The sequence below is a fragment of the Myodes glareolus genome, chromosome 22 (assembly GCF_982192425.1).
Source record: "Myodes glareolus chromosome 22, mMyoGla1.1, whole genome shotgun sequence".
NCBI lineage: Eukaryota > Metazoa > Chordata > Mammalia > Rodentia > Cricetidae > Myodes > Myodes glareolus.
The window spans coordinates 57,264,427-57,285,350 of NC_142047.1; the positions used below are offsets into that span (position 1 = coordinate 57,264,427).

Here is a 20,924-nt window from a genome sequence, read left to right on the forward strand (position 1 = left end):
CCCTCTTACTCAGCTTTTGACTCTATTCGTTCCAACCATGCTAGGGAGAGTCTTCTTTTCCTCAGCTTAATCATTTAAATGCTGATATCTTACCCAGAAACATCTTTAAATAATTCATCTAGGAAAACATTTGGCCAACGGAATGGATAACCTATAAAACAAGTGTTAAAGCCAGACAATCCAACCTCTGTTCTCAGGGCACACAAACATGCAGGAGGCCGGAAGATGAGTGTGGAGCAGCATGGTTTGCTGTGAAGCCGGTAGACATCGTTGAACTTGACCCTTCTCGCAAGGGACCTGTCACTGAATAACTAGAAAGGACGCTGTCATTCTTACCTGGAGTATTCCCGAAGACCCGAGTTTTACAGGGTTGGTCCCAACCTGGTGCTGTTGGTGTGGGAGTTAGGAGGGGAGTGGGGAGAAGGAAGTATTGACTGCATTCATATGATGTGGATAATAGGGCCCAGCCCACCCTCTGTTTTCCTTTACCTCGTGGCCACTCTGAGGTGAGCATCCTTGCTTCCTGTTCTGTCCCTTGCCATGGTGTCTCAAAAGCCACAGCCCCCCCTTTCTGCCAAACTGTTCACCTTCCTCTGTTAGGATGGCTGTGTTAGCTGTCTGCTCCCTATGAAGGAAACCTCCCTAATACAAATTCTCATTTATTTGAAAGTCTTCTATAGATGTCTTCCAAGGAAATTAGTCTTAAATATTGAAATATTTTTATTAATGAATAATCCTTTAACTACTGTAAGTATAATATGTCTTGTGACTATCCTGGAGTTTAGCTCAGCAGGAGAGCTTTTTCCAAGTATGTTCAGGCCCTGACCTTCTTTGTCAGCAGTATACAAGGGAAATACGTCCTTCAGCAAATGACTTGTTGATTGATGATTGCTTATTATAATAAATTAGAAATTACCAAAGTTATAAAATTATCTTAAAAGTTTTATAAAGGTGTTAGTAAAATTTTATATTATAGAAAACATACTTTATTGTTAACCTGCAAGCCACAAAGAAGTATATGATTTCAAACACTAGGTTTGAATGGCGATATATATTGGGAAAGAGAAGCTATGTCTTTTCATGGTAACAATGAAAATGGCATTGTACCAGTATGTCTCCTTCTCGGACAGCTTCATGTGTGTTAGCTGATGTTTCTCAACTGTGTTCCACAGAGGTTGGAGGGCATTCATTTGTTACAAGTTCATTTTTTCATTCTCAGGTATCTGGAAGGCAGTTTTAGCTTACTTAGCATCTAATAGTTACAAGGCAATGGTCTCAGAACCTCGTGTTAATTACTCCCTTTAACCTCATACAAGCTCAACGAAGCAATGCTGTTATTCTCTTTATAAATGAGTGAGTGAGGCACAAACCTTCCTGCACGCCAAGCCCATGCATATCCACCATATGGACCAGCCACAGCAAGCACAGCAGAGTTAATAGTTTATTGCATTTAGCTTGACATTTGTATCATATTCTGGGAATTATGAACCATGTAACCATGGAAGCTTGCTAATATTAAGTTTTTGAAATCATACTTTAAAGTGAAGCCTTCAGTTCCATCATTGCTACATTCTGGCGACACGCAACATAGTTCCTGTTTGATTAGAGACAGTGTAGCTCTCTGGGAACTCTTACTTCTAGCCTTTGTTGCGTTTAATTCAACTAGAACATTGAGAGGAGAGGCTCGCTTCACTTTCATTTCCACCTCCTTCATCTCTTTCCTATTTTTCAGTGTAAATCAGTGGGTACCATTCACTTGTGATTATCACACTGTATCGGAGAGCGGTAACTCCGTGCATGTTCCAGTGTATGTCCGAGTATATGTTTGCAGGAGGATTTTGATCTAGGACCCGAGCGTGGCTCTTTGTTGGATGACTAACAACTTAAAATAATGAAATGTAGGACTTCTAGAAGGGAATGTTTCTCTTAGTGTTTCCTAACGGCACATTCATAATTAGTAATGATCAGAGCATGCTTTCTGTCGAGAGATAACTGTTGGGATTGTATCTCCCTTAGGAAGCCCCATTGCTTCTTACTTCCCTCCTTTCATGTTCCATTCTTTTCATTTGTAGTTTCTTTGCTTGTCTAATTTATTTGATGAGGACCTATCTTAGCTCCTTTTTATGACTGTGTTGAAACGTCTCGGCCAGAGCTCCTTTTAGAAGGAAAGGTGCATTGGGGCTTATGGGTCACTGGGATAAGAGGCCATCACCAACATGCAGAAAAGTTTGAGGCAGCCAGACATGTGACTGTAACAGTAAGCTAAGAGCTCACATTATAGGGAAAAGCAGGAAGCAGAGAACACAATGGGAAAGCCCCGAGGGCAGCCTTGCCTGTATTCCACTGCAGGTCAGACCTTAGTCTCCTCTTCTCCTTCATCCCATGCCTTGACTGCAACAATAAATCTCCTGGTGCTCTTTTTTCTCTTCAGACTGTAAAATCTGTATTTCGTTCTGCCTTGCTTGCTCTTCTGCATTATAGACCAGCACGAAAGTGATTAATAACCACACGGCAGAGTCAATATTAGACTGTCTTGAAATCACCACCACCAAAGAAATTAGTTCGTTTCTTTTTAATTCAGCCTCAGGCAAGTTCTTGAGACTAGAGCCGAAAGCAGCCACATTCTTTGCCAAAATATCACATGGATGGTCTCCAGCCACTTGTGAGTATTGTTCACTGTAATACTCTCTTAAGCCTGGACTTGTGAAGGAAGAGGAGGAAGGGAAGAAGAGACAGCTAGTATGTTGGGGTCTGGCACAGTAATAGCTCCCATCACCACCTCTCCCTCTCTTGTACTAATCTCTGACAATAATGCTCACTCCATCAATGCCCCTTTCCAGTCAACCTGGGTCTCCTGGTCACTAAGATGGTGCCAGGAACGGTCCTCCCGTGCCCTGCATGCTTTCCGAGTCTTTGATTCTTAACAAAGTTGCCCTCCTGAGAAATTACAGGGCAGCCATGTCTATGTATGAAAAGAGACTCTTGGAACTTATAAACTAATCCCTCAATTATGGGGATACATATGCTACAAGATACAGTAAAAGTCCCTTGCAGTCCTGCCACAATGTTCCAAAACACTTCCTGAACTACCCATTCTGGTCATTATTGACTGCTTTCTTAAAGTGAAACCCCTCAAAGACAAGTTAATAGAAATTCTCATGTTATATAAAAATAAATATTATATGTTCAGAACTTAAATTTTTTTCATCATAAATTTTATTTTCTCACAAGTCTTCCTCCTGACATTAACCCATCTCCTTGGGTCATGTTTACTCCTTGATGATGCTGGGTCACATCCACGAGTAGGAAATGATGGAAAAGCCCGGTGAAACTGAAGAACTTAAATGCAGTTTTCCAACCTCAGTTCCCCAATAAGAATTGCTCAGCACTGTGAGAATTAACCAACATCCGTGGTGTCTGCAGCTCTCCCCGAAGGCTGAGAGAATGGGCTCCCTCTCTTTCCCTGTGGTGATTTCCATGATTTCCTCACTGCCAGATCACAGTGAAATTGTTGAAGCTTTGTTTCTTGTGGTCAGATTAAGAGACAAGATTTAGAACTAAAGATGTGTGCCATCTTTAGTGTGCATGGCAAGGCTCGGGGTCATCAGTGTCACAGGGTGACAGTTGGGAGGTTGGAAAAGAAAACAGAAATTTGGACTCAGGGAAGTAAATAGGGCAAGGCAGAGGCAGGATTTCCCACCCAGGTGTGTTCAGGTCTAGGCAGAGGCAGGATTTCCCACCCAGGTGTCTAGGCAGAGGCAGGATTTCCCATGCAGGTGTCTAGGCAGAGGTAGGATTTCCCACCCAGGTGTCTAGGCAGAGGCAGGATTTCCCAAGCAGGTGTCTAGGCAGAGGCAGGATTTCCCACCCAGGTGTCTAGGCAGAGGCAGGATTTCCCAAGCAGGTGTCTAGGCAGAGGCAGGATTTCCCACGCAGGTGTCTAGGCAGAGGTAGGATTTCCCACCCAGGTGTCTAGGCAGAGGCAGGATTTCCCACCCAGGTGTCTAGGCAGAGGTAGGATTTCCCACCCAGGTGTCTAGGCAGAGGCAGGATTTCCCACCCAGGTGTGTTCAGGTCTAGGCAGAGGCAGGATTTCCCACGCAGGTGTGTTGTTCACCTCTACCACCATGAAGTTTCATATAGAGTATGCAGAAAATGTCAGAAACAGCTCAGCCATCCAGATTCCACTTCGCCCAGATGGCCAGGGGCTTGCCATGTGGTCTGCAGTCAGTCCTGCTCTGTAAAGACACCGTGAGCTTGTTTTTCTAGCTACTGTGGAGGGCTGTGCTGAGGAGGATACGGGGGTTGAGAATGACAGTGTTAATGAGGTCTGCCAAGTATACAGTACATGCTATCTGTGGTCCTTGTAAGGTTTTTGTTGTATATATGTACATGTAGATTGTGTGTGTGTGTGTGTGTGTGTGTGTGTGTGGTGTATGTGTGTATGGTATATGTGTGTGTATGTGTGTGTGGTATGTGTATGTATGTGTGTGTGTGCGTGTGCACATGTGTGTATATGTGTTGCGTGTATGTAATTTTGGCACTGTAACTGAAACATGTTTTTAAATTTTGAAGATTTTGTTTTTGCGAGATGTCCTTATTAGTGTCAATATTTCCTTAAGATTCTTTGTTACCAATTTAAATATTTCTGTTAATTTTTATTTTTATTATGTATGTGGACACACTTGTGAGCATCAGAAGATATTGTGGAGGAGTCTCTCTGCCCATCACCGTGTGGGTTATCGGCCTCAAACTCAGCCTGTCAGCCTTGTCTTTACCCACGGGGCCATCTCCCCAGCCCTCTATTTCATTTTGTTTTCTTTTTGTTGCTTTAACCTCAGTCTGGAAAATTTCTACTTTTAAAGGTTATTTATTTATTTGAGACATGGTGTGATATATTCTGGGTCAGCTTCAAATTTGCTGTGTGGTGGAGATAAAAGAACTTTAAAGGGAGGAAAATTTGACATTTTGAAAAGAAATCCACACTCTGAGTAAATAGGGTGTTTGCCGTGTGTATCTTGTTCCCTCCAACAAAACCTTTGTGGTATTTTTTATATAGATTTCTTTACTATATATATGTTATATATATGTGTTATATATATGTTATATATACATATATACATACATAGATACATATATGTGTGTGTGTTTCTGTAAACAGAGACTGCTCGTTTGTTTCCTGACCACCCAGACCCGAATAATCACACAGAAACTATATTAATTACAACACTGTTTGGCCAATGACTCAGGCATATTCCTAGCTAGCTCTTACATCTGAAATTAACCCATTTCTATTCATCTGTACATCGCCATGAGACTGTGTCCTACTGTCCATGCTCCATCATCTGCCTTCTTCACCAGCTACATGGTGTCTCCTTGACACTGCCTACTTTCTGTGTCTCTGTTTGGATTTCCCACCTGGCTGTATTCTGCCTCTCTATAGAGCAAAGCAGCTTCTTTATTAACCAATGGCAGTAAAACATATTCATAGCATACAGAGGGAAATCCCACATCATAAAAGTTTATTTATTTATTTATTTATTGAAAGGTTCTCATTCTGTAGTCCAGGCTGCCTGGAATTCACTGGGGTCCTTCTACCTCTTCCATGCAAGTGCTAGGATTACAGTCCTGTGGTCAAACAGTTTTAGGCATTACCTTAATGAAAATTAGGTGCTATTGATAGAAGAAGGTGCAGGAGGTCCTTCTGTCTCTGTCTTGCTTTTATTGGTTAATGAGTAAAGAACTGGCTTGGCCTATAGCATGAAAGGAGAGGGCAGAGTTGGGGAGACACCATGGAACCGCCACCAGAGTCAGACACGCTGAAACTTTAGCGGGTAAGAAACAGCCACGTGGCGATACACAGATGAATAGAAATGGGTTAAATTAAGATGTAAGAGTTAGCCAATATGAAGCTAGAGCTAATGGGCCAAGCAGTGTTTTAATCAATACAGTTTCTGTGTGATTATTTTGGGGCTGAGCAGCCAGAAACAAAACAAACAGCCTCTACCAACAAATTGGTGCCCAACCCCAACAGAAGATACCTTTAGTCATACTACAAAATGCACAGTTTTGAGCTATTTCTAAGTAATTGTGCTTGTCATTAGTGTTCATAAGAAAGCCAGTGGGGATTATTCTAGTCAACTATTGAAAGTTAACTGTAGGCCACTGCTAACTTTGTTCCAGTAGATAGTTTCATTTTTGCAGACTCTTACAACTTTGTCCTGTCTGTGGAGAGGGTTTTTGAATTAGATTTTTATTGTTGTTATTGTTCAATTTTTGTTTTGTGTATTGAAAAGCCTTTAGAGAGAAAGGGAGAGGGACCACTCCTCCCCCAGATAATAAAATTAGTAAGTAAGCCATTATGGTGGATGCTAATGACATTCAGAAAACTATTATGATAGACCTTTAAAACATATTCCACCAAATTAGAAAATCTAAGCAGAATGAGGGGATTTTTAGAAGCTTATGGCCTACCAAGATGAAATAATTTCTTCTGCTGCTTCCCTCCGCCCCCAGTCAGGGTCTGTGGTTGTTGCTCAGGCTGGCTGCAAACCCGCCATCCTTCTGCCTCTCCTTTGGGAATGTTGGTGTGGCAGTCCCCAGATCCTGGCTAGTTTCATATTGTTGTGATTTGGCCTTTCCAAAACTCTCTTAGATGGCAGTGGCCACGAGGTCAGTTTGTGTCACCTACTTCCTCATTTTGTCTCTTTGGAAGGGTGACGTGATGTATCGCTCTGTTGTGAAGTCTGGTCACAGACATTTTCTCTGGTTCCCCTGGGAACTGGCCAGTTTGTCAGGGAGCTGCATACTTTTTTATAGAAGCCCCTTACACAAACACCTTATGGAATATTCGTCACAATTCTCAGACGACTTGAAAGTCATGTCCCTTTGGAGTTATCTATCAAATGTAATAAAAAAAAGTATAGCTTCATTCACTGTCTATATCCAATAAAATGTTTTCTCTCAGTTGCTGCAGTTTATTAAGTAATATGTGTTTCATTGAGTTGGGCAAATTATCCGATTACTGTCAAAAGTGTGAGAAGGAGCAGTTAATAGACAGTTTTTGTAGTATAATTATTTAAAAATTTTTATTCTGTTAAGAGTAATAGGAGTATTTGAGAGAACATGTAAATTTGAGGCTCACCTATTTCCTCTTTACATTTAAGCATAAACGTTAGTGATAGGCAGGTAGGAAGTGTGCAGAGAGAAATAAAATTTTAGTGTTTTAGTGAAGTGAATTTTTTAAATGATAAATTACTTTTTACCATTGTGGTCTTTTATTTTTAAAATATCTAGTTGCTTGGAATGCTGTGCGTACAAAGACAGGTGGTAGCTGAGTCTGTCTGGATGTCGGTAGCACTGTGAAACAGAGCGCTGTGGTTTTCCTATCCCGTTACAATCTACTTTTTCCGAACACAGCAATGGATGAGGCAGGTTTCGAGTCCTAGCTTTTCTAATTACTCTAATTTATCTTGCAGTGGTATCCACCTAACTTTTTGGGCTTTAGACATTTTTTTCTATGAAGATCAAAAGATATTTAGTGCTCAAACAGAGGACAGCTAGAACCATTTTTTAAAACTCTCCACATTTAGATGATATTTAGTTAGACAAGTTTAGTTTCTCTTACCGCATGGCTCGCATGAGTGCTTCTCACCCAAAGGTGAAGTGTGTGGCCGTGCTCTGAGGCACTAACCCCAAGGTTAGCCTCTGTGTTGCTAGCTTAACAAGAGAGTCAGAACACTGATGTTTCACAAGAAGCCGGACACAGGGAGCAACTGACCTCAAACGTCTTGCTCTGCTGTGTGTACCAAATGTTCACTGTTTTTCCTGTTAAAAGACAGGCTTGTTAAATACAACCTAAACAAATAAACAAACAAGGATTTATTTATATGAATAAAGATTCTAGATCCTGGCAGAATTCCAGAGGAAGTATTCAGAATGCTGAATAAGTTATTTTCATAACTCCAAAGAAAGAAGTAAAGTATAGAGATTGCAAATCTACCTTTGCTTTGTTGGGAAGAAACCTGGCAGCCTTCAGTTTGGGCCTGGAAGAGGCTCAGTTGGTTAGTTATACCTGTGTGCCCTAGAGTTAGGTTGTAGCATATGAACTAGGTTGACGCTCACTTTACATGATGGCCTCATTCCTGTCCTCAGCCAAATTAATGAGCAGCCATTCTTTTTCCCTCTTTGACTATTTTGACGTTCATGCTTTCTTTCCTTATCTTCCTTCCCCTTTCTTTTCTTCTCTCTCTCTCTCTCTCTCTTCTTCCCTCCTTTCCTCCCTCCCTCTCTCCCTCCTCTATTCTCTCTGACAGTTCAGAGCTGTGGTGGAGCACAGTGGTGGAGCACAGTGGGGGAACACAGTGGTGGAGCACAGTGGGGGAGCACAGTGGGGGAGCACAGTGGTGGAGCCAGTGGGGGAGCACAGTGGGGGAGCACAGTGGGGGAGCCAGTGGTGGAGCACAATGGGGGAGCACAGTCGGGGAGCACAGTGGGGGAGCACAGTGGTGGAGCCAGTGGGGGAGCACAGTGGGGGAGCACAGTGGTGCAGTGTGTTTAACTGTCCCCAGTGCCCCTTGTCCCCTGCTCTCCCCACAGCTTCAGCCTGTGCTGCTGCACTGCAGCAGAGGTAGAGCTGTGCACAGCTGTGGTACCCAGGCGCTCTGATAAATCTCTACTCTTGCATGCATTCCCCAAGTGAATTTCCTTTACTTTGGAAAATTGTTAATTTTGTCAATACACATCCTTCTGTCAATATGTATTGAAAGATACATATTCCAAATCACACCCTCTATTTGGATTATTAAAATGCCTGTTTTTTGCCCAAATTATTTTTTTTTATTTTAAAATATTTATTTTTATGTATAAGCACTCTGCTTGTTTTTACGCCTGCATTACAGAAGAGAACAGCAGATTCCATTATAGATGGTTGTGAGCCACCGTGTGGTTGCTGGAAATTGAACTCAAGGCCTCTGGAAGAGCAGCTGGTGCTCTTAACCACTGAGCCGTCCATGACGGGTTACCATTTCTCTTTCCTTGAGACTGCCTTCCAGATACCGTCAGGCTTCTGCTCCCGTGTGAACACAAGCTGCTCCTTCACCTCCATCTGAGACTCCATAGGAGTTCCTTGCTTTGTGTGCGTTTCTGGAATTTTACTAGGGTGCAGTCCTAAAGAAGACCGTGCATGTCTGAAAATGTACTCTTTACACATGCTCACTTGACTCTCACGCTTTGGTTAGTATGTTCTCTGTAATGCTCTTGTCTTAGCTAAGTGTCTACTGATGTGGAGAAACCCTGTTACCAAACAGCAAAATTGGGGAGGAAAGGGTTTCTTTGACTTACACTTCCACATTGATGTTCTTCACTGGAGGAAGTCAGGGCAGGAACCTGGAGGCAGGAACTAATGCTGAGACCATGGAAGGTGCTACCTACTGGCTTGCTTCCCCTGGCTTGCTCAGCCTGCTTTCTTATAGAACCCAGGACCACCAGCCCAGGGGTGGCACCACCTGCATTGATCACCAGTTGAGATAGTGCCTTGCAGCTGGGTCTCAGGGAGGCATTTCTTCAGCTGAGGCCCCTTTGTCTCCGATGACTCTAGCTTGCGTCAAGTGGACACACAAAACCAACCTGTACAGGCAGTATGTGACATAAGGACACTTTGGTTCTGATGGGTTCCTGGGGTCCTCCATTCTGTACGGATTTGACAGTAGCACAGCACCGAGTGCTGATGATAGGCACAGGTGTCTCATTCTGCAGCTGCAGCAATCTTGTCTTTTGTCCTTGGTTCTCTGCTTGCCAGGTCCCCCTCTGCTTGCTGTCTTGAGAAAGCTGGATGGGAACCGCTGAGTGTAAGGAACAAAGTGGCTTTGGTGTTGTGATTGGTTTTTGTCTGTTTTCCCCTAGCCCTGCATCTGCTGGCAGAGTTCGTCAAGGTATTACAGGCTCACCCACAGGCTCTGGAGGAGCTAAGGTCACAGAAGCCACGGTTGCTTTGATTGCTAAGACGCGGCATGTCATAGCTACATATATTCATGATGTCATCGCAGTTGGTGGCATTTGCTTTCTGGATATTTCCTTATCCAGTAATCCACAGTGTTTTCCCCTCCCACCAGGTGTTGTATGTGTGCATATATATGTTTGATTTTTGCCATCCCAGAGGCTTTTCACAATGAAAATCCTGTGTGTTCAGCAAAGCACAGTAAACATCAGGTGCTACACAAGTTTCCCAAGTGTGGAATTTTCATGTAATTGAGTGGGCAGTGTGTTTATATTAAGCTATTTTGCAAGGCATGCAGAATCTAAAAGGAGAGTAGGCAAGTTTACCATTACTGTGTAAGATACATTATATTAGGGATGGGAGCGATTTCTCAATGGTTAAAAGTACTTGCTGCCCGTGCAGGGTACCTGGGTTCAGTTCCCAGCATCCTCCTGGATGCTCACAGCCACCTGTAACTTTAATTCCAGAACAAAAAATGCCTTCGTCTGGCCTCTACGGACTCCTCCACACATAGGGTACACACAAACTCTTGGGAGCACACACTCATACACATAAAGATAAATACAATTTTAAGTGTGTTCTATTGGTATATAATCACCTTAAAATATCTGTCAAGGTGTATTTCCTTTGTCAAATTCTTGGATTTTGGGTTTTTTTAAAAAAAGATTTATTTTTGTTATTTTAATTATTTGCCTGTGTTGGAGTGTACATGCGTGTGGACGCCCAACGTGGCCAGAGGCTTCAGATCTCCAGTAGCTGGAATTATATATGATTGTTGAGCCATGAGATGCGCGTGCTGAGAGCCAAACTCAGATCCGCTGAACAAGCTGTGCATGTACTTCACCATCTCGCCATCCCCAGTACTTGCTTTTGATGACATATGGATGTTGCCAAGTTTTGCAGACACAGTGTTCCAATGCCTTGCTTCCCTGGGGCATGGGCTGTCTTAGTCCCCTCCATTTCAGAAAGGGGCATGTCTTTCTCGTCCCCATTTTGCAGAAGTCATAGAGACAAAGAAAGTAGTCACCAGAACTCCCTCAGCATCACCCTCAGGTGCTTTAACCCCTCAGCCTGAGCTTTTAATCTCCATGTTCTTAAGTAAGAAAGAGGACCGGAGACTGCTCTGTGCCTGACCTGGGCATTCCTTACTGGCATCTAGCTTAAATTAATGCCGCTATCCTTAAATACTGATTGTGTGATAGCAGGACTTATTTTTATTATGGTTACAGTGGGATGCAGTATTTAGTTTTGCTGACAGTAACTGTGTGTACAAGCTTTTAAAAGACAAAATAAGCGGTGTAGGAGCTGATGCTGACCCATGCAAAAAGTTAGAGATGCTAATCCGTGGTTCCCTAGGCAACTGCGTGCGGTCTCATGAAAGGAAGTATTGTGGCCCAAACGGACCACCGTACCCAGATCTCTAGAGTCTTTTCCGTGTTTCAGAGCCTGGGGGAGGGGGACAGGGTCCTACTCTAGGGAAATAGTCTGCAAATTGCCTCTTCCTGGTGTGCCTCTATATTCAGGGCATCATTTATGTGACTGTGTTTCTGGTGTCACATAGGTGTTTCAGCAGGGGATGCGTGACATTTCAGTGGGACTTAAATTATTTATATATCTTAAAACAAAATGTCTTTAACATGTACAATCACTTTTTTTTTGCCTTACATCTGGCTTATAAATGATCCTGCCATCTCTCCACCCCCAACTCCCAACGGAGAAGCATCATTTAGGGCGTGCGTGTTTACATTCAAAGTGCTGTTCTTAGGCAGGTTCAAGATGCTGTTAACCTTTGAGATGTATTATGTGCTGGTGCTTAAGAGAGATAGATGGCTAAGAAGTGCTTATTAGAGCCTCTCAAAGCACTGGAGCACCGATCTTCAAGTACCCAGCTCCTCAGCATAGGGCATGCAGGATGCGTGGGCGCGTCTGCCCCTCCCAGGTCGTGTGCACAGCTAGAGCCTTGCCTTCTTAGGAGAGGACAGCAAGGGGTGGAATGATCTGCCTTTCCCTAGGCTGCCTTAAGCAATGCTCTGTGTGATTTGTCCTGTTACCATTTGGTTGACTGATCTCTCTCTCTCTCTCTCTCTCTCTCTCTCTCTCTCTCTCTCTCTCTCTCTCTCACACACACACACACACACACACACACCCCATAACTTAAATGTGAGGAAAAATAAGAAATTTGCCTGGCATTGTCATGTGTCCATCCCACCACAAGGAAGGAGGGGGCAAGGAAATTGAGAATTTAATGTCATCCTTAGATACAAAACAAATTTGAGGTCAGCCTGAACTATGAGATCCTGTCTCAAATAAAATAAAACATTCTTTACTGGTGGACTACCTTTCCCAGAATAAATGATTTAGTAAATTTCTTATGAAACAAGCAATAAAAAATAAAGAAATAGAAATAAAGGAGAAATAAAATAAAGTTTTATATATACCTAGATTATTTTATAATCATAGATGTAGATTAATTAAGATATTCTTAATAACTAGACAACTCTAGAGATTGCTGAGGTGTAATTTTGCTTCGATTAGACACATTTTGCAGTGTCTATCCATGTTGTCAGATAGTTTGTTCAAGTTGAAATACACTTGACCCTCTGAACCACTGTATTTGGAAAATGAGTCTTTTGGAAATATGTGGATTTAGTTAAGAACATTGATAACAATCAGGCCTGTTTATCTTTATTCAAGTGGTCTAGAAGAGCCAAGTAAGGATTGATTAGTGAACTCCTTAATGAAAAGACATTAGGCAAGATGGTAAACTAAGGTGGGCTCTTGGGTAGGTTATATTTCATTTATTTATGTAAGCAACATTTATTGCACCTTTGTCTTTTGGAATCCCAACATCTTCAGTAGTATCTGTGACACAATAGTGCATTTTCCAAGGTAGTGTGCAAGTATAAAGACCGTACACAAGAGTGTGTTTGCTTTCTCTTGTCTTGGGTCTTGTTGTGTTCCCTGAAAAAGATAAGAGTCTTTGTAGTCGTTCACACTTTGATCCTGTGAAAGGCATGAGGTCCTCAGTTGCTTAGGGTTGCTCTTTGGGAAACCTCTCCGGAGCAAGGACTTTAGGCTTGGAATTTCACCTACTATACATCCTCATTTTGACAAGCTGAGTGGGTTGGTAAAGGGGGGAAGCCTTTGGTAAGTGGTTATGGTTTATTAGCACCCCAACTCTTCTGGCCTTTGAGGTATTTTAGGCTGTAATGTCCAATATAATGATGTTCACTTATGAATATATCACATCACTGCAGCAATATTATTACTACCGAAGCCCTACATTCGAGAAATGGTGTACAAATAAAAAGATAAACGTCATAACCCTGCACGCTTTTCTTGTCACACACTCTAGGATGAAGAAGGCACAGAAGAGGACAGCAGCCGAGTGGAGCCAGTTGGACACGCGGATACTGGCTTGGAGAATATGCCCAACTTTTCTCTCGAGTAAGTTCCTGTGATTTCGCCTCAGTCTGTACTGTGTATGTGGAGCATCATGACCGCAGTTAAGTGTTGCAGAAGCATATGGCGTGCAGAATGTTTGTGCTTCGGTCAAAGCCATGCCTGCCTTGCTTCATTTTCCCAAGAACATCTTTCTTGGTATGGAGGTTCATGTGTACCTGGGTTTCATGCCTTGGCGAAAACTACTATATTCGATTAACAGAGTGTTTGATGGAAAATGTCCGTCATGTTAACAGCTCTGTAAACTGTGACTGTTTTCAGATTGCTTCATCTGTCTGTGTGTTCCTCATTTGTTCATGTTTGAGAAGTTAAAAGATAATCATATTCATTATATTTTAAATACTAGTTGGATAAAGTGTTCATTGGTCTGACCCCCCACACACACACATGTGTGCACATTTAGTCGGAGAAACAGGGTCTATGAAGATACATGTTGGGATGATGAACGCCATGGCGTAGGTGTGCAGAGCATGGCTTTAGGCTTTTCCTACCTCACAGGTTGAGAGCTGTGTTGTGCATTACCATGTTTGCAGTGCCGGCTGCTCTCAGTCCCCCCTCTCCCCCGGGAGATGGGAGCGGGGAGTGCAGTCTACTGTTCTATTCTTTTGAAGACGACACTGTTTATAAACAATCAGAGTTCCCTTGGCTTCTAAGGGAGGCTACTACAAGTGTGCACAGTGGGGTCAAGCAGGCTCAGCTAGGATGGGTTTACAGCTAAGTGGGCAGCATTTGTGACACTTCAGTTTGAGAGATGATTGGCAACACCATCATTTTTTAGATGTAATGTAGCATAAAAATAAAACTATTCAAATTATGCATTTCTTCACTGAAGAAATGCCAGTGTTCAAATACTATCAGCAGTTTTAAAACAGGATTTTTAAAATAATGGAATGAAAAATGACTTATACATGATGTCACTTAAGTAAACATTTTAGTTGTGTGGACAAATATGTTTGTTTAGAGAAAGGTCTCACTGGATAGCCTAATTTGGTCTCAAATTTATAACAGTCCTTGTGCCTCAGCTTCCTGGATTCTGTGATTATAGGCATAAATCACCACACCTGACTTTTACTTTAATTAGTCTGTACAGTTAAATAAAACCTATGCATGTGATTCTGTTTTGCTTTGTTGACTGTCCCTATCAGTAACTGCATTTAGTCTCTGTATAAGTGGGACAGTCATAGTACACATGTTATCACCAACTACTTATATAAGAGATGCATTAGAAAACTTGGCATTTCGTATTATATAAAAACTACTCTATGATTTGTCAAATCTACTGGTAGTCACTTGTGATTTTTCACATTGCTTAAAATAGTCATTTAATTGAAATCCTATTTCCAAATATTGATTAGTATACATACAGCTTTCCAAAATTGTGTATATGTGTTGGAAAATCTGCCAAGAAAGCAACATCTCTTAAGTTGTTTAAAAATTTACCTATTCTCTACTATAATTTTCATTAATCTCAAGGCAACACTAATGATTAAGATTCATAGAAGTGACCTTAATAATATCAGTTCCTGGCCATCACACCAAGTTTAGTTGTTCAGAGGCACCTCTGTGTTAGTTCCTGGAATATATTTATAATTTTAAGGATCAGCATCAAACAGGAAGAGTATTTGGTTTTAGTGGGTACATTTGAGGGATACACTCCATAGACCCCTCGAAGTTCTCTGCAGCTTAGGAATAGGGATGGATCATCAGAGTGAGCCATAAAGGCGTTAGCGATCTCCTCTGGATGGTCAGCCTCTAGGAGGAAAAGCTTTGACCTGATTGGGTTATGGGGAGAATGGATGAGTTGGCATGCATTGGAACACTTTGTAACTTCTCATGAGCTGTGTGTCCACAATGCCTGTATTTAGCTAACCTTAGATTTCTCAAGTAAGACATTTGGGTGCTGAGTGATCATGAAGTCATATTGCTCAGAGGAGAATGGTCCACGAGGACCCCTTCTGTGCCCTTTGCAACACATCTGTCTCTGGTGACTGCTCCCTCCATGCCATCAGACTAGCATCCGGGTAGGTGTCCTTCAGTGCTGCCTCCTTCACCACGCCTGCGCTTCTGAGTGTGTACTTGGATGCCTATCGCCTGGTGGGGTTTTTGTTTGGTTCTGTTCTGTTGTGTGTGTCTGTGTTTTGGCGGCTTTTGTTTTGTTTCTGTTTTGGTTTTGTTGATCGTCCATGTTCATGCTCCCTCATTCATCCATTGTCTCACAGTGATATGGTAAAGCTCGTACAAGTCCCCAACGATGGAGGGCCTCTGGGGATCCATGTAGTGCCGTTCAGTGCGCGAGGCGGCAGGTAATGTATCTTGCAGGTTTTTCATTGATCATAATGTCTGCTGTTCTCTGTGTTGACTTTGCGTATGCGTAACGGAAAGTTTACATGGGGTCAGCTGCTGCTTCCTTTTATACATACCTACAGAGTACACATAGCCTGACCGTGGAAGGGTCTGTGCACAGGAAGGACACGTATGTTCAGATTACCTTAACAAACATACCATTAGTGCTTACTACGACTTCCTGGACTCTGTCACAAGCTAACAACTCTGCCCGGATTTACAAACCCCGGGGAAGCTGCAGAAATTATCTGGGGAAAAGAAATTGTGCAATTAAAAAATTACCTGGATATCTTAGGTAGGAATATGTTTTAAGTTTACATTTGTTAGCTAACTTCTGCAATTAGGTAAGATACTAGTGGTTTTTTGAAAAATTTCTTAGAAAGTTGGGCAAGCTGACTTGAATCTCCAAATGCTCACGGCACCAAATGTTTTGCTGTTATTTTCAACCTCATTACTGCAGAGAATATGATTCCTTAAAGTTTACAAATGTCAAATGAGTTTTCTTGGTTCTCCCCCGCAACCATGCAATAAAATTGTTTTGGATGTTTTATTATATTCCAATAGAGTTGGATAATTTTGTTATTAAGGCTTGCTTGTTGGGCTGATGCCTTGGCCAGGTGGGGTGTTCCTCCTCCATCCCTGAGTTTAGCTCTGTGCATATGTGACTTCCCTTCCTTTTGTTCACTTTGTACTTATCCGGCGAAGCATGTTTATGCCTTAGTCCTTTTAGTGTTTTTACTTTATTCTTTTAGGAAAGACTCAGGCGTTTGGGAGGACCTAAGTATTAGTATTTGTAGCCTTATACTATTGTCAGAGAACTAAGGGACTGGGAGCTTACCTCAGTGACCAAAACCTAGGCCAGCAATAGAGAACCTGGAACCCAAACAAGAAAACCACACTTGTCAATGTAGACAGATGTCTAAGAACACAGACCCATGGCTGAGAACCAGCGTCACTTAGGAAAGCCTAGAACAGACATTGTGAGTCAAGGCTAGAGCCTGAGACTCTGCATGTGGAACAGTGAGATCCCAGATCAGTGACAGAGCACCAGCCACATGTGCAAAAACTACTGTCCAGCATGTTCTGGAAGGCGGAGCATGAATTTGCACATAGCCGAACATGAGCTGTTCTAGTCTTAAGTCTTTGAGCGATTGCACAGCTTTCCTATTAAGTACGGTGGCCGCAAGCCCAGATTTATGATGTTCCATTGGCTAAAATATAGTTTGTAGATTTTCTTGAAGCTGGAAATTGAATTTATGAAAATTCTGTTGAAGCACCATGAGTCAAGGATTTTGATGTGTAAAATTTCACATTTGGTTTTGGGGTGGTGTTCTATTCCTTCCATTTTTTTCTTGGTTTTCTCTTTTATTTTTACTTTTAACTCTGGAAAAACATTATCTTCAAGCAACTTTCAGTACATATTTTTCAAAGGTATCCTGGCTTTATTTTCTTTTAAAGATGTTTAGAATTTTTTCAAAAGAAACTTTTAAGTTAAAATGCATGGGTCATAGCTTCCCGTGCTGATGTTTCCGAAACTTCCTGTGAGCTGGAATTTATGACAAATAAGATTATTGTGTATGTGCCAACTTTGAACCAGTGTTTTTATTGCAAACATGTTGCTTTCTCTCTTGTATCACACATTTCCTACCTTACTGTGAAAAGACATTAGGATAAAACACACAGATGACAAGCCTAAAGCAAAAGGAGAAAGCAGAAATAAACCTGCCAGTAGGGTGAATTCAGGAAAAATATTGCAAAGCCTCCCACAGTTGGTGCTTATCATGGTGCTGAGTTTGGATGCACAAAACCCATCCAAGTAAACAAACAAATTTTCCTGTAGAACCAGCAGCTCTGGAGCTGGGTCGTTTTTAATTCATTGTAATTTGACTCTTCATGAGGAAAATCGTCCATGACTTTCCTGTATAAAGAACAAAGTCTTTGATGTACGAAAAGCAGACTCTTCATAAACCCTCTCCTGTCATTACCAGTCTCCCTTGGCAACAGAACAGAAGAACTTGGTTGTCACTCAACGTGTGTGCTGGGTGTCATAGGGTTTCTGTTGCTGCCATGAAACTCCACGACCAAACAAGAAGTTGTAGAGAAAAAGACTTATTCAGTTCTCTCTTCCACGTTGCTGTTCATCAGCAAAGAAAATCAGGACAGGAACTCAAGCAGGGCAGGAACCTCAAGGCAGGAGCTGATGCAGAGGCCAAGGAAGGGTGCTGCTTACTGGTTTGCTGCCCACGGCTTGCTCAGCCAGCTTTTTTTTTATGGGATAGGACCATCCACAATGGTGTGGGCCCTCCTGTGTCGATCGCTAATTGAGAAAATGACTGAATTATCTTAATTGAGGCTTGTGTCAAGTTGGCATAAAACTAGTCAGGACCCTGGGTTTACAATATTCTGCATGAATCTGATGCTTCTAGCTCTCTGGAGTTGGGTGGGCATTGACCGCGATGGACATTTTTGCTTAGACTCTGTCCCATCTCCAGGAGACTAGAGCCTCCAGAAACACTTGGGCATGGTCCTTTCTGTTCTGTCAGAAATCCTGAGAGGCCCCACCTTGTGATGAGGATGGTGGGTGCCAGGAAGCAAAGGCCGACAGAACACTGTATTTCACCCTCATAAACCCTGAGAGAAACTTTTCATTGGTAAGGAAAGCGGACATCAGAAAACAAAGTGAACAGTACACCGTTTTTCCCCCTCTGGGACTTGCAGTATAGTTGGAGCAATAGCTAGGAAATCATTCATTATAATTTCGCATAAATTATAATTATATGATAGCACTTGCTGTAGCTACCTGGCAGATGATCTGTGAGCTGGTTGAAGAGCAGTATCTGAGTTTTGAAACTGAGAACGGCTGGTGGTGGAGGATGATTTTAAATGTAATGGCAAGTCATAAAGAGAGCTGGAATCCCAAGCAGCTTGAGCAAAGTGATTCAGCAGAAAGGAATATATGCGGCAGAGTCATCGTGAAGCCACATGTTCTTTAGTGGGAACACAGCAGCACGGATGTGCTCACTGAAATCTCCAAGAGTAGTTAGCATGAAAGTTTTCTCAGTCTTGGGCCATCTCAAATTCAGAGTCACCTAATTGAATAATCTCCCCCAGAATATTTATTTTTTATAGAAATGATTAAGTACAGGTAATCTTTGCTTTCTTGTTCAGAACTTCACAATCTAATTCAGAATGAGAATTATGCATAGAGAAGGGACGTTTGTGGACTGCTTCAGATGTCACATGTAGTGAGGGAAGACAGGAATGTAAACTTGGGGAGTAGGGTGGGAGAGAGCTGTGGCAGCTTCATTTCTGACCTTGCCAGAACTACTCTTTGGAAGGCTATTTTCTCTAGTAAGTTGAACTTTGTGCCTTCATTGGCAGCATTAAGGATGGCTCATCTCCCAGTTGCCTTGGGTGACTGACTCTATCCTAGACACAGACAGCAGGAAAGTCCACAGGATTTTCTTCTCTATGATGCTGTGCGGTGTATGTCTCTTTGTGGATGTGTCTCAAAGACGGCGAGCTAATTCCACTCAGAACTTTGAAACACTTTATCTTTCCATCTGTTACTTCATTTTCCTCTCACATGACAAGCAACTTTATGTCTCAACTGCAAATACTTTCAAGACACTCATAACACATAATTATGACATGGTTTGGCGGAATTAGGATAATTTACACTTCTAAAAACTATCCATAGCTATTAGTTTGAAATAAAATTGCAGGCTAACTGTACTGGCCGAAGGAGGAGGATCTTAAGTTCAAGGCCAGTCAAAATTAAAAATAAAATAAAATAGTAATGACATATCCTGACCGTGGTATTATTTGACAAATTTTCTGAGGCTTTCCAATGATACAGAAATATGATTATAGTATAACCTTGGGTCAGTACAAAACAAGATGTAAAATCGTTTACCAAACTGGGGGCCAGAGGTATAAAATTGTTAGAATGTCTGTTCACTTTGATGGACTTGAGAAGCATGTGTTTTAAAAGATATCCTCCACATGCTGCAGGGCTTCAAAAGACTTGAGTCTATTCAATGTTGGCTGCTGTGCAAGCCGCTGAAAAGCACTATATGCCTGACCCATTCTTTGAAGGAAATAGCGCTCTGTCCTAGGGATGTTATTCTGGAAAGGTAGCGATTCCTGGAGCCCATTCCAAAGGAGGATGCTCACACAAGTGTGCCCAGTTGGTTGGGAGATGGCCAGTCGTTGGCATCACAGTGCCGCCGAAGATGATACTGCAAAGGTTCTGCCTGACTCCAGAGTCTATGTCTGCAGTACAGGTTCTAAATCTTTGCACCCAAGTGTGCCTAACACATACCATAGCATAGCACAGCCTGCTTCCAAGGCTCTTTCTTCTTTTATTACTAAGTATTTCCTTTTATACTCCCTTTTCTTATGCAACTTGTAACTAGATGTTTGTCAGTTTCAATTTAAGGAGATTTGTTGGGTATTATTCTATTTATTTAAGATCTAAAGTCTTGAAGTGATTTCTAAAGACAGAATCTATCAGTCCCACTTCTAGAGGTGTGGCCATCACAGATTTGCACACACCATGGAAGCAACTGTTTACAGTGGTGTGAAAACATTCGTCAATAAATTATAGCTAGGAGCCACAAGCTCGGCTCAGCAAGGAAAGCTGCCTGCTGCTGCCTGAAGCCCGAGTTCCATTGCTGGGCCTCCATGGTGGAAGGAGACCCTGGCTCCACAGTGTTCTCCTCTGACCCCCACAACCATGCCATAGCAGGTACATATATGTGTACACATGCATAAATAAGATGCCTCAGAAATCAAGCGCAGCGTTCTGTTCCCAGCACCCACGACAGCTGTCCTGTAACTCCAGCTCCAGGGAATCTGAGCCCTCTTGAGGCACAGCATGGTACATGGCCTGCATGGGGCCAGCCATTGTCAGGAGCTCTTCCAGGTACCTGGGTTGAACCTGGCTCCATCCTTTTTGTTGTTTTAGAAAAAATGTGTTTTTGCCAATGCAGTAGAATAATGCCTAATTTCTGCTTTGATTTAAAGAAACCCCCCATGTTTATCTGCCATTTTGTCCAGTTCCTATACTTTGTGGTCGCGCCGGGCATCCTGCCTAGGGCCTCACACATGCTGGCAAGCC

At 42.3% G+C, this 20,924-nt stretch overlaps 1 protein-coding gene across 25 annotated transcripts in view; it reads left to right on the forward strand.

The window, feature by feature from the left end:
- Pard3 (par-3 family cell polarity regulator) overlaps positions 1–20,924 on the forward strand; it is a 512,103-nt gene that overhangs the window by 263,318 nt on the left and 227,861 nt on the right. For all 25 annotated transcript variants that reach the window (XM_087900660.1, XM_087900650.1, XM_087900645.1 and 22 more), the window contains 2 exons: positions 13,353–13,444; positions 15,679–15,762. In XM_087900660.1, the coding sequence (XP_087756786.1) occupies positions 13,353–13,444; positions 15,679–15,762 (176 nt within the window). The remainder of the gene's footprint in view (positions 1–13,352; positions 13,445–15,678; positions 15,763–20,924) is intronic.